General features: G+C 38.8%; 1 protein-coding gene across 1 annotated transcript; it reads right to left on the minus strand.

Moving 5' to 3' along the window:
- Positions 1-1,752: 1,752 nt before the first annotated feature.
- On the minus strand, positions 1,753-2,733 carry LOC114319929 (limonoid 7-O-acetyltransferse-like). The gene has a single exon (XM_028266997.2). The coding sequence runs from the start codon at positions 2,731-2,733 to the stop codon at positions 1,753-1,755; it is 981 nt and encodes a 326-aa protein (XP_028122798.1).
- Positions 2,734-14,652: the final 11,919 nt, after the last annotated feature.

A 14,652-nucleotide genomic window follows, 5' to 3' on the forward strand; every position in this document is an offset into this window, starting at 1 on the left:
AGTTTTCAAAAACGGATATCACGGTTAGTAGAGGCCGGTCTTCGGACCGGGCGAAAGGGGGTGCTCATAGCTGACCTTCCCGGATCGTACCCAAGTTCCCGAGCCGAGGCAACTTTGGTGATGACGGACACGTGGCCTTCGGCACCGAGTCAGGGTTTCCTAAATTTCCCCATTTTAAAATATTTAGGTGGCGACTTTGTATCTGGCAAAGCAGTCCATGTTTGGCACTTCTTTTCAAAAAATATGTTTCTCAAAACGATTTGCCGGATTTGGACTCTTTGGTTCAGATTAAGAACCGTGATACAAATCGAGTCCGAACTGTAGTAGCGAGGTCGCCCTCCGCGGGCGCGTGCTACAAAGGGGCTTACTTGTACGGAGTGTTGCAACATCAGAGCGAAATTTTCATATTCACTGACCTCGGCGTTGCGTTTGAGGTCTTTTGGGTAGAGCAATGCAGTAGAGAGGACAACGCCGACTTCAATGTCAGTCGCACTGTCACCAGCTCTGACTAGCTTGTCCTCGATGGTGATTGGAGGGGCCCATGGGGCATCGGATTTCATGGACCCCGAAGTGGTCGCTGACTCTGACCTCGACTTCTTTGACCAGGTCGATTCAGAGGGAGCAACTTCTGCAGCTCTCTTCTTGGTGGCCGAGGCACTTTTTTTTTGCCTCAGTCATTTTTGAGATTGGCAAGGTGTCCTCAGAATCAATCTGAGTCATCATTGCCTTTGCTTGGGCTTTTTTCCGCCTCTTTGGCTTCGGCTTGGGTTGAGACTGGGAAGATTGGACTGTGGTGACATCGGGGATGTCGGCAAGAAGGTCTTCGACAACGGCCTTTTGTCGCCCCATTTCGTCGGAGGAGATGGCAATGGTAACTTTAGTACCAAGGTGAATTGCTGGTAGAGCTTTTGGTGGGTTGGCTGGATCGTATGATGACGCCTCAGCACTTCAGCGTCATTGGCTTCGAGTCCTGCCTGTTGGAGCTTGCAGTGGAGCTTGATGTCGGCGTTGGCGTTGAGAAGGTAGAATCAGCTGCGGAGCTGAGGTATTGTGTTGGGTGATTAAGGAACATGAGGGGGCATATTGAATGATGATTAGTTAGGGAGTACAAACACGTGATACTCCGGGAATATTGAATAATTTCCTACTAGTCATTTTTTTTTTCTCCTTCCTTTCTTTCTTTTAAATAATTAATGTATTTTCAACAACAAAAAAGAAGACTAGAGAATTATGAAAATCTCGAAAAATATAAATCTCAAGATTTGGTATTGGAAAAATAGAAACCAAATGGCAAACTAAAAATAAAAGAACAACATAAGAGAATAATAGTAAAGAAATAACAAATTCAAGGCTTTACATTGTCACGTATCGGATTGTAACCATTATAGTGAATCATTACATTCCAATATAGGCCATAATATTTTGTTACAGGCCGATACACCTCGATACACTCTGTTAATCAATTTTAAAATATTATAACGGTGACATCCGATTCCTGATATGTATCACCCGATACTCTTGATATCAGTATTTCGTGATCGATATCATTACAATGTGTTGATACCATGATTTAGAATCATGCTAAGACGTGATCCAAGATCACTTATGGTGAATAAAAAATAGAAACCAAGTGGCACACACACTCGGAAGAATAAAAAAGAACCACAGGAGAAGAGAACACATGAAACAAACAAATTCATCATGGCTTTGACAAGTTGCCATAATTTATTATGAGCCTCCAAATTAACATAGTTAATTGTTAGGAGGAGGCAATGGAACTGAAATACTGGGGTTGATGGAGACAAGAGTGAGGAAGTCTTGGTCACAGAGCAGTTTGTCCATATGACTTTGAGGCAAGAGTATAATTGCTTCTACTCCATCTCCTGATTTGGTATCCATCAAAAAAATGCTATTTGAGTACACCAAGCCATTTCCATCTCGAACAGGATTAACAATCCAGAAGAGAGGCTTCCCCCATCCAAAGTCGACATCGTAGAACCCTAAACCACACCAACTATTACACGTATATAGATCAGGTGTTTCATCCGAATACATGTTTCTCAACTCATCTATAACTCCACTCGCAACGGCAAACCTTTGGTCTCCTTGTAAACTTAGAATGAGGTCGCCATTAATTTTCTGTACGGCTCCTCTCAGTAACTCCACCGTGCTACGTAGCTCTGTTGCTTCTTCTTCCCTACGGTGTACCACTGTCCTCCACACGATGTTTCCAATCGAATTCTGCGACATTGGCGGCACCATTTTGGGTCTCATGTTGACTGCAAAAAGCATTGCATTTGGTTTTGGGGAGCCCAATAATGATGTAGATGCAGAGACAGCACAGTTCCATATGAAGCTAGCCACAACTTGGAACCGAGTTGGATTGGGCACAGCTTTGCTAGCCACCTTGGATTTTAGTACAGATATTGCGGCACCATCTATCACGAATCTCCTCGATACTCCACTTTCTTTTTTATGATACCACTTTTGATTGAAAATAAATGATGCCAGTTTCTCTGGTGGTGGCGATTGGGAGTCACTTTGGGGAGGGAAGAGCGAGGCTGCATTGATATTGGGGGGGTATGAATCTGATTCTTTGCCCGGTGGCCTGCTTGCAATGGCTGCCCAGCAACTGAGGAAAGCCTTTAGGGCGGCTGCGTCGATGATTTGGTGCGAGAAGTATAAGCCGATACATATTCCCCCACAAGTAAATATGTTTACTTGAATAATCATTTGTGCGGCATCATTCAGTGTCTTAATTGGAATCGGAATTTCTACTTTTGGAAGAAGGCGAAAGACTAAATTGTTGGTATCGGGGGGATTGAGAAATTCAGACAATTGACAGTTAACTTTGGCTTGTGAAAAAAGAACACCCTCGTCGTTACAATCGATTGAGAGATGATCTTTAATCCGCCCTGCAAGGGGGTAGAAGACCGACAAGGCTTTGGCCAGAGAATCCTTAAGGTTTTGCAATGTTTGGTTAGCATTGATGGTGGGGGAATAGAAGATGGCTGCTGGAACATAAAATGGAGGAGTGATCTGGTCTAAAAGAGAGATTGAAGGTTTTTAGGTGGGAAGGTGTTGGTGAAGACGGCTTGATGGTTTCACTGGAAACTATTTCAACATCAAACACATCCATATTCACCCTTTTTGCTGTCTAACAGGGCATGCCCTTTTTAAAATGTGATCACACCTCGTCTCTCTCTCTCTCTTATTCTCTTGAGAAATTATTCGGTGCACTCTCCCTCACTGCCTTTTCTTTCTTTGCTCTTTCTAGAGCTCTCTTTGTCTCAATTTTGAGTAATCACAAAACTACCCACCATTTTACCAAATTACATAAACTATATAAATAAACATATTTTACTTATTTTGGGAAATTCGATTCCTGGTTTGGTTCAAGCCTATGGTAGTCATGAATATTGGATAAGGGATGTTGTGAGCTCTCTCGATTTTATCTTAGAACTGTTTCACTTCGGTTGTACCTTTACGAGGGGAAAGAAAAGCAGTTGGATGAGTGATTAGTTTTTGGAAAAATTATCCCTAAGTTTGGTTGGAAGATTTGGAAAGAAAAAAAATAAAATATAGATAAAATGTGAATAAAATATACTTACATTTTATATAATTTCACAGACCATTTCTTTTATGTTTTCATTTCCAAATCTTTTTTCAAATTCTCCAATCAAACACAACGTACATATCAATTAGATGTTTATAAAATATTTACAAGTTAGTGAAAAATATTATAAATTTAATTATTAATATTTATAAATTTTACCACTAATTTTAAAATATTTTTAAAAAGATGTCCTATGTTGCAATTCCCCCCTTAGTGTTTTCACTTATGTGAGTATCTTCCTCTTGTATTGTACCTCGTGTTGAAATATTTTAATAAAAACAAAACACAATATTTAACTTTAAATTATTTTTTATCCAGTTTCAAGATTCATATATCTTAATAATCAAATATTCTATTATAATATTTTATATCAAATCATTACATTCGATGTGCATTAGTTTTTACTGTCTTACAAAAATTATTTCTCTTAAATGGTTTTTCTCTCTTCTTTTTTTCCGATCGTTCCGCGTAGGGGGGAGGGGGACCTATTGAAGGTCAATTTCTGTGCCGACAGTGCTTCAATCCAGTCGATCTGGGTTTCTTTTTCGGCGTTGACTTGGTTTCCCCTCCCCTTGGTCTCGTTGGTAGATCTGGGTTTAATCTGCTTTTATAGGTGTTTTCCGGTGGGATTCCGGTGGTCTAGTTGCTGTCCTCTTTTGTGTTTTCCGACGATTTCTGCTGCTTGTTTCCGCTTCGTGGATCAGGTGTTTCACGGCAAGACCACTCGTTTTCTAGGGATTTTCCTGGTGAGCTTTCAATTACACTTTCTAGGTGCTTGGAACAATGCTCCAGCAAGGCTTTTTACTTAACTCTAAAGTGGTCCCCAAACGCCTTTCCAAAGAAGAAAAAGGCAAATGCATTGTCATGTTAGGGACTTGTGCTCAGGATAAGTTGCAGGGTTCCTTATCCCCTGACTTATTATCCGTTTTGGACCCGTTGGACATGGCTCTAATTCAGGATTCTCTGGGTGATGATTTTCAATTTGATTGGGATGCTACTTTGGAACATCTACAGCCTAAACTGAGCTTGGATGATACAATCTTTTCACTGCCAAAAGGCCGTGAACAACCTGGGTCTTCTAATACTGGTGTTGCTGTTGAACCGGGTGGTCATTCTTCAAGTAAGGATCATGGACCAGGAAATCGAGCAGGGTGGGTTTGTGGCAATGTCATCAGAGAGGGGCCTCACAGTGGGTTTGGTTGCAGTCAGAATAGTGAGGTTGATGTGTATGGTACTTCGCTCAACAAGGCTAATAAGCCCATGCCGAAGGTCAAGCGTCCAAGAAGAGTGCATTTGGGCAAGGATTTCCTCCTCATTGATCGTAACTCGTGTCAGGCTCTTCAATCTGGTGGATCATTTCAGTTTTTGCACCGACAGAGTTTGTTGGTTGTTGAAGTTCGCATTCGTGGATACTCTGACCCAATTCTACAAGCTGCAGTAGTGGATATTGAGATGGAGGCCCCATCCCTGGACATTCTACCTACTCCTTCCCAATCTTGTGAAAAGCCACTACAACCATCACCACCAAATTTGCCAACTCTTCAACTGCCTTCCTCGGTTATTAGTGATTGTGAAATGGAGGAGCAAGAACCGACTTCTGGAAAAACTTCTTTGTCTGATAATTTTATGTTTTGTAGCGTAGGTCGGTCAAAAAGAATTCGTGCTCCCATACCTCGCCGTCCTAAATCCTCTAAATTGATCTTCGACATTGCTGCTGGTAAACGCAAGCGGGAGCCACGAATTGAAGATTACTACTCTCATCCCAGTCTTTTCAGGCCACCTCGGCGTCGAGCTTTTGGACTAGGCTAGGGACTCTTTTGGCGGTGCTTGTTTATTCTACTTTTATTTGTACTTATGTTTACTATAACTTGTAATGATGTTATCTTGCTTATTAATCTATGGTGATTTCATCGTTCTCAAAAAAAAAATTATTTCTCTTTTAGTTATTGTCTTGTAAATTACACTATTAGTCAGTCCCTTTTAGTTGGCATGAAATTTTATTTTAGTAGTTTTAATTTAGGGTAAAATTTATTTTATCCTTTTATGATTTGACTTTAAAGTATTTTACCCTTTTATGATTTAAAATACCCTTTTATGATTTTAAAATGGGGGTTTTTTTTAAGGCCCCTCGTATTAACATTTTATAGCATAAAGGATATCTAATATTTTCATAATGTCTAAGGTCCCTCAAGTTGATCCAGAGAAAATTGGTCCAGAGAAAATTAGCTCAGAGAAAATTGGTCTAGAGAAAATTAGTCCAGAGAAATTTTAAATTTCTCTGGCCTTCTTAGCCTTTCATGGACTCTCCAGAGAAATTTCAAATTTCTCTGCCGTGGGTTTGATCCTCTACCATTGTTGCTACTGTTGTTACCATCTCCACTGCCATTTGTATTTCCTGAACCAGTTTCCCTCTGAGTTCGATTCTCGTAATCAGGATCATCTGTCGGCAACTCATACCGACAAACCGGGCACGAATTATGCAATTCTAACCACGGAACAATGCAATCAGAATGGTAAACATGTTTACAAGGCATTTTCTTAACATCCATACCACGCTCAAAATCATCTGTACACACAGCACACTGAGCCAATTCAGAACTCAACAATCCATCATCAACAGTAATGGTCGGAAGCGAATTCACAGCAGACTTCGAAGCCGGCGGTGTTCCGTATCGATTCAGATCGTTCTCGGCCAATTGCTGAATCAATTGCTCGAGCCCTAGGCCGACGAAGTAATCGCCGAGGTTAGCCGGAAGCTGAAACCCTTGCTCCGACAAAGGATTGTTGGCGACAACGAACTCGATGTTGACACTGCTAGCGGCGAGAGCGAAAAAAGACAGGGAAGAACTACAATTTTTGAGTCAAATTTCTCTGATATATGTTTAGGGACGTTAGACATCAAAAAATAATTTTGTGGATCTCTTCCATTACAAAAAGTGGGAGAGGGACCCTAGACCAATTTTCCCTTTAAAAATAACTATCTATTTTATCCCTTTATGATTTGACTTTAAAGTATTTTACCCTTTTATGACTTAAAAATAACCAAAGACACCTCATGTGATTTTGATCATTCTGTACTTTACCTTCTTATCGTTAGTAATTCCGTCAAAATTAACAAAATTTATATATCCTTATTAATTTCGTCGAAGTTAAGAAAATTTGTAGAAGAGGCGTGGGTTTTGGGATTTGGGGGTTGTTTGGGGTGTCCTAAATAAGTGCACTTTTTGTCTTTTTAGACTAAAAAATTGAGAAAAAAAATATGGATGTTTAGGTTAACTTTTTGACTTTTTATGGAAAAATGTGTATTAAAAAATTGTATAAATTAGTGTGTAGGGAAAAATTAGGATTGAGAGTTGTGCAGCCGTAATTTTTGACTTTGGGTGAATAGTAATAATTTTTTAACTTTTTGAGTAACTTTTTGACTTTTCTTCAACTTGCCAAACTTGGCCTTGGTATGACTAAAACATTCAATCAAAATCAAATTTCATAGTAAAAAGACATATTTATCCTTTTTCTCTTCTCATTCAAGTTAAAAAGTTAGTTTTTAGACTTTTTTACCTCTCATCACACCCACCACCTCTACACCCCATTGCAACCTAAGATTCTAAAGTTTCGTTTGACATTGATAATGGTAGTCAACTTTTTTGTGTTAAGACTTTTTAGCCTGGCTTTTTTAGCGTTGTTTGGTTTTTGTTTTTGGGATTTTTTGACATTCATGAGAGAAAAAGTGTAATAATTATGGTTTGGATGTGATATTTTATCTTATTGACTTATATAATCTTTTTTTTTTATTTACTTTTTCAGTCCCAAAATAAAAACCAAACGAGGACTAAGAATCGGTTGGTCTCACCTTGGTTGTCATCTCCTAATCGATCAATGCTTCAAAGAGCTTTAAGGTAAAAAATGACACGTGGGCAATAATAAAGAAATTATCCATGCCTACTTATCTATTTACGCGTTAAGATCCTCTAGAGTGATCTCCTAGAGTGATCCATTCAAGGGTTGAGATTCAGCCTTACCAAAATGACGTCGTTTTGGTGAGTAATTTAAAAAAAAAGAAAAAAACAACAACAAAAAACACAAAAAAACAAATTTTAAAATCCAACAGATATAAAAAGAGAGAGAAGACGCTGTCTCCCTGCCTCCCGACGCCCCTCCGCCGTCGCAGTCCTGCCGTCAATAGACTTCCTCACAACTGCTCGACGCACTTTCCTTCTCTCCCGGCAACCCCTCCCCATCTCTCCTCTCCTCTCTTCCGAAAAGAGTTAATATTGAATTTTTTTTGTTTTTGTTTTTGTTTTTGTGGAACATCAGAGAAGGGTTTTTGATGTTTTCGAGAGGGTTTTAAGGGTTTGAGATAATGCTAAGGAAAAGAAGCATATCACAATAGAAAGATCAATAACAACACATGGTGTCTGATGCTAATCCTGAGTTCTATTTTCAATTTGATGTTTTGGGTTTGAAAAACAAAAACAATTTCTTTTTCAATGTCCCTGGTGTGTTTGTAGGGTTCAACCCTAAAGTTTCAAATGCTGATTCAGTTTGGAGCCCAACCTCTCCATTGGATTTTAGGATTTTATCAAATCTAACCAACCCCTTTAGGTCCCCAAGATCATCATCCCACAAGGGTAGGCATCGAAAGAGGTGGGATTGCAATAAAGTAGGCCTGGGCATTATTGATTCTCTTGATGATGTAAAACATTTCGGGAAAATTCTCCGATCATCGAATAGTATGAATATTCTTTTCGGACCATGGATGAGGATTAAAACCCCAAATTGTCAAAATGGGATTGATTTTCTTGAGGCACCCAAGTCATTTTCTTGAGGCAGGGCAACGGCTAGCGGTGGAGGGGCGTCGGGAGACAAGGAGACAGCATCATCTCTCTCTTTTTCTCTCCCTTTCTATATCTGCTGAATTTTGAAATCTAATTTTTTTTTTCAAATTACTCACCACAATGATGTCATTTTGGTGAGGCTGAATCTTAGCCCTTGAATGGATCACTCTAGGAGATCACTCTAGAGAATACACTCTAGAGGATCTTAACGCTCTATTCACCGCGTCTCTACTGTTCTCCAAGTCAATTTGACAGAGGGATTTGAAAAATGAAATAATTTTTTTTTTGTATTATCTTTGAATGTACTTTTAATTTCATAGATTTTGAGCCTAATGATATGACCTAACATCCCCTCACTGTACCTACTGAACTTTTTCATACCCTTGATGAAAAACTGTCCACTTTTCTCTTTTTTGGGATCATCATTAGAATCATAGCCTTAGGCCATCTTCAATGCTGCACCAAATTCATCACTAAGGGGTGTTTTGGAAACTTCATAAAAAGTTAGCTTTTTAGTTTTTTAGTTTTTTTAGCCAAAAAAGCCACAAAGAAGCTAGCTTTTTTAGCTAAAAAGGCCACAAAAAGCCAAAAAATTAACTTTTAACCAATTTCTCAAAGCACTCCTAAATTTAAATTTGATGAAAATATTTATCTTTTGTTTCTCCAATAGTTTCATCAAACCTATATCAAATTGAGAATATCAAATGTTTCACCAAACTGAGGATGTTTTGTGCCTTTCCTCAAATCACTGTTCATTACCGTTGTATTTTCACCACCGAATGTCCTCCTGAATGACCATCTCAAGACAAAATTTTGTAAAAATTTACATCGACCAGTCAACCTCTCGGTCAACCCGCGGATGACCCCTCAACTGGAGTCATAGATACAGTTACCCTTTCCCTTGAGTGGTATTGGAAGCCTTTTCATAACAACAGTTATAGGGGTTGGGGGCATAAGCTTGAACATCACTACCTTGGGCATTTTCATTGACAATGGGAGAAAGATAATCCATTATCTATAACCAAAATACAAATAAATAAATAATCAGAAAATCAAAGTGCTAAAATTCAAAAAAACAACATCAATAGATGTACAAATTGAAAGAGCATGCATAATAGTAATTATATTTCACCCCTAAAAAAGAGAAAATCATTTGAAAATGATGATTTTTCTTTTCTTTCCATTTTATTCAACAAACTAGTTTTTTATTTCTTTGAAAAAAGAAAAAGTAACAGAATTTGAAAACCAAACCAGCGACGACGAGGCATTGGAAACAAAGAAGGGCAACAGCTATTACCGAATCAAAATGGTTTTAGGAATTAATAAGTTGCCACCGACTCAATGACGGGGCATTGAAAATAAAGAAGAGCAGCAACTCATAAGCTGTTAACAAAGTCTTCTCTGAAATAATAATATTATGCATATGGTATTTAGAAAATGGAGAGAACTGGAACAATTTGATTCCATTATACATATTTAGGACTCAAAACGAGCATGGAATTTTCATTTCCACAGGATTTCTAGAGTATGTGGCAAATTTATTTGGGACAAAAGGTTTCGTGAAGTAGTTTTTTACCGATCTTTATTTGTAGTATAAGATATAGATAACGCAGCGGGTAAAAGGTTTCAAATCATACCTTATGTGATAGAATCCAAAACAAAGAACCTTGTGAGTAAATCACGTGCTTCACAACCACGAACTAAGAACACCCAGCAATGGAGTGATACCACTGTATGAGTATCACCCACTCTAATCACAGTGCAAAGGTTGTATCGTTATCTCAATGGGAGAGAGTTAGAGAGAGAGTATGGGAAAAATCATTCGTTATTGGATTCATCCCCACATCTCATATATCGTATCTGATATATTGACCAAATATCTAACAATCTATCCATATCTCCTAAGGATAGGATAGATATAGATAGATAATGGGTTATCCTAACAAATAGGATAATCAGGAAATCAAATTCAAATTACATGGGTAATTTGAATGGGCCATGGGTCATGCCACATGGGCGTCCAAATCCGGGTCCAATACCCATCCTAATTTTTAACATCTCCCACTCGCACATGAGTTGGCATGACACTGCCACATCTCTATCTCAATTTCCCCAAATATTGAACAATCTCATACTAGCCAATGAATCGAGCGACCGCTAAGAAACAATTGCATGTGGGAGCTGTATACTAGAAACTCAAAATGAGCCAATATAGGGACATCAACTCAAAAAGAATAAAAATAGTGTCTCATATACCCCAGACTCATCTAATTATACCAGTCCAAAAAAAAAAAAAAATCTATAATCTCTAAAAAAAAACATGTTTGACCTTCTCAATTCTTGCAATATATTCACACTCAATCTGCTTCTCATACAGAGCGATGTGAGTTGCCGGCAGTAAATATACAATAGTGGTGCAATACTAGATGATCTTTCCTTCACTCTCATGCCATTTAGTTTAGGATTAACCACTTTCCCAGTGATGCCCCTTAAGACCGAATCATACATGACTGCATGCAACATACCAAAGTAGCAGAACATCAACCCTTTACCTTATGACATAGTCAAAGGTCACAAAAGGGTACATAAGTAAGGTCATATAAATAATGACACGTAAGACTCACATGGTGAGGAAATAGGAATCCATTCTCTCACCTCATTATTCGATCGCCAAGCACATCTAGTATAAATACATGCTACGATGAAGTAACTCTTCCAAAGAGTGACATCATACTCGATACACTGTACAGATCTTAGTCTAGTCGCTTTCTAGCACCTAACTCGAATTCTCTATTTACTCGTCTTCTAAGCGCCAAATGAGATCTCGCATCTGGCTAATCATAACATGCATAACATGGAAAGTGGGTACTAACATCCATGTTTGGTCTTTAACACGACCTCATCTTGGTTGTAACCAAGGTGACATACATAGTCAATAATTTAAGCCTCCCTTGGCTCCTAATAAAAATAAACCATTAGTCTCATCATTGCTCACTCCCAAACGCCAAGGTCGATTGCTCGTGTGAATGAGCCAATCTTGCCTGCTGACATCATCATCTGTTAATTATTATGACACAAACCATAATAGCATCGACATATTATCATCTCACAACAAATAAGTGATCGATTTAAAAAACACGACCACAGTTTGCGCAATTCTAGATTCCAAACATAAGCCCTATGCGATAAACATATACAACAGAATCCACCATGTGCACTTCACATGAAGTGCTTTAAGATCACTACTTTTTGTGCAATTACCTCTCTAAATATATTTTGATGACCAATTTGCATTCATTCAAGATGCGCCCAATAAGCGCATTGAACCTTATAAAGGGCAAATATATACACTACCAGTAAAGCATTCTATCCAGAGTCTAATGAGCAAAGTCAGGGTCTAAACTACTCAATTGATCATTTACAAAAGATAACACTCATTATGCCAAATACGCCCACATACGTACTTCAGGCTCCCACAACAAAAAATCAAGGAATATAAGTCATCTGTTTCTCCCAAAAACAATCCGAGGATTCACTCAATAGCTAAGTATAACAACCCCGATCCATGCTTAACCATTAAACCATGATCAAGGATGCTAATAAGTAATTAAGATGGAATTCTGACTTAATTGCATATGTGTTGCATTATTTGTGTTTCTATCTGTCTATTATAGAAATATCTGTTTGTATTTTTGGTTATGTTCTGCATATTGAAGGCCTTATCTGCATCCGATCATGAAATTGACTTGGTACGTGTGTTATTTGGAATTTTTAGAAATTTATGGTAGGGTCGATTGAAATTCGTTTCGGAACGAAATAATTAGGCTAAATTAATGGCCATTGCTTAGACTAATTAAGGCTTGATTAGCTAACTCTAAACCAAGCCTAGATAAGGTTCCTAGATGTCAAAACACTCTCATTTGGTGACTCTTGGGAGCAAAAACATGAGAGGACAGGGAGAACAAAAACTTGAGCATTAAATCTAACAAACAAGAAAGGTTAGGGAGAGTTTAGAAGGAGAATTGGGAATTGGCCTCCTAGCTTAAGGAATTGAACACCTAGAGTACACTTGATCACTCAAGGTAAGAATTCTAGCCTTTAGCTTTGTAACTTAGTTGATTAATGCATGGAAACAAGTGACGTAGGTGAATTCATATGAGAATTGAGCTAGAAATGAAAGAAGTCAAGTCATTCCATACATGCATGCATATATCATAGCATCTTGAGTTAGAATTCAAATAATTACCACATGTATGTACTCGTCTTGCCTTTGTTTTGAGAATTCATTAAGTTTCATATCATTTGACCTTGATTGATCATGTTTTGGAAGCCTTGAAGCCAATCATCACATCCATGTTATGTTTTCAAAGATTTGAGTTTAGTTTTGAACAATTGGCAAGCTTTTGGGCCTTGATTTTGTGAAATGATTTAGAATTCACCATGTTTTATCCATTTACAAGTATTTCCTCAAGTTTCCTCAAGTTTTTGGCCCAAAATACCATGATTTGCAGCTTTGGAATTGAGTTTTGCACTTGGTAGAGCAATCTGGAAATTCCAAATTTTACCTCTCCGTTCGAGCGACTAATCCTGCGTTCAAGCAACCACCTTTATTTTTACACTTTCACTTAAGGGACCAAAAGTTGACTCGAGCGTAAAATGCATGCTCTCAGAAGTTTACATATTTTGCAGATCGCTTGAGCTACAAGAGTTACGCTCGTGCGAGGACATGAGTCTCACGCTCAAGCAACCATCGAGCGTTCGTCGAGCATGAAAATCACACAACCAATACTTTTGCAGAAGTTTACAGACTGCTCGAGCGGCAAAAGTTGCACTCGAGTGACCACTCAAATTTTGCATGTCCTCTCGAGCGAAGGAAGTTGCGCTCGAGCGGGACCCCAGTTTTCAACAATTTTTGTTAAGTGTTTCCAAGTACATTATGAGCACAAATGAAAATTATACCTGACACTGCGGATTTGGTATTCTGTACATCGCCAGGCACAAGTGCAAAAACTCTACCCTGTCTCAAGGGTTCTTTTCTCGTATTAGTTCTTGTTCTTAATCCAGAAGCAGATCTTGCTGAACTTGCTACAGGACAGTTGGCATTTTCTGACCTAATTGGACAATCTCTTATCATGTGGCCCGTCTTGTCACACCGGAAACAAGCACTAGATACCCGATGGTAAACTCCTCTATGTCTCCTCCCATATTGAGCACAAACAGGCGTAGATCCACCGTTTTGGCTTGAGCTGCTAGAAGATCCCATATTTTATTTATTATTCACAGCGAATGAACGACGCTTTTTAAAACTGATTCTAGATCTTTTCCCTTTCTAATAAGTTGTTAGGACAAGAGCTTGTTTCTTTGCTGCAAAAATGGTTTTCGCCATCAATGCCCTATCTGTAGACACCCTATTTTTGACCGTCCTCAAGACTTGGACGTTATCACTTGTGCATTTGATGATTGTGTTTGTTTGTATTCGTTTTGAGTGCCCGAAGTCCTCGGCGAAACGCCCTGTCTTTGAGCCTTTAGACCTTGTCCTTTTTGTGCCTTGTTTTGGATCAAAATTTGGTGCCTGGAACTTGTGGTGACCTGTCGGCCACCACTAGAGGCTGTTGGCCATGGGTTGTGCTTGTCGGCCACCAGTGGTGGCCGACAGCCACCAGTCTCTCTTTCCAGATATTTATTGATAGTTGTGCCAATTATTAGCACATTGAGCTGCATCTTCCTACACGTGTATGGTAGGATGTTTCTAAGCTCAAGGCGTGTTTTTCTATATATAGGGGGGTTCCTCCCTTATTTTTGAGGGTTAGAAAATTCAAAGCAAAAATCTCTGTCTCTAGATTTCTCTCTCTCTCTCTCTCTCTCTCTCTCTCTCTCTCTCTCTCCCCCATACATTTTTGTACCTAAATGCTTATTTTTGCTACACTTTTGCATACACATCCTAAATCAAATCCTCTTACCTTTGAGCTGAGGCTACTTGGGATCTTCCTTGAGCTCTATAAGGTGGTTTTAGCTTGGTTTTGTGCCTAGAATTGCTCTTTGCTTCAAGAGGTAGTTTACTTATCTTGTTTACTTTGTTTTGCAAGCTTGTTTTACCTTCTTTTCTTACTGATTTGGGGCTGGTTTTGAACTGAGAAAAGTTCTGTTTTTGTGGTTTAAAAGTGGTGGTTTGACCGCTTTTTTGGTTAGGGAATGGTTCAC

This window comes from Camellia sinensis, chromosome 6, assembly GCF_055761805.1.
Source record: "Camellia sinensis isolate YWXY chromosome 6, ASM5576180v1, whole genome shotgun sequence".
NCBI classification, from domain to species: domain Eukaryota; kingdom Viridiplantae; phylum Streptophyta; class Magnoliopsida; order Ericales; family Theaceae; genus Camellia; species Camellia sinensis.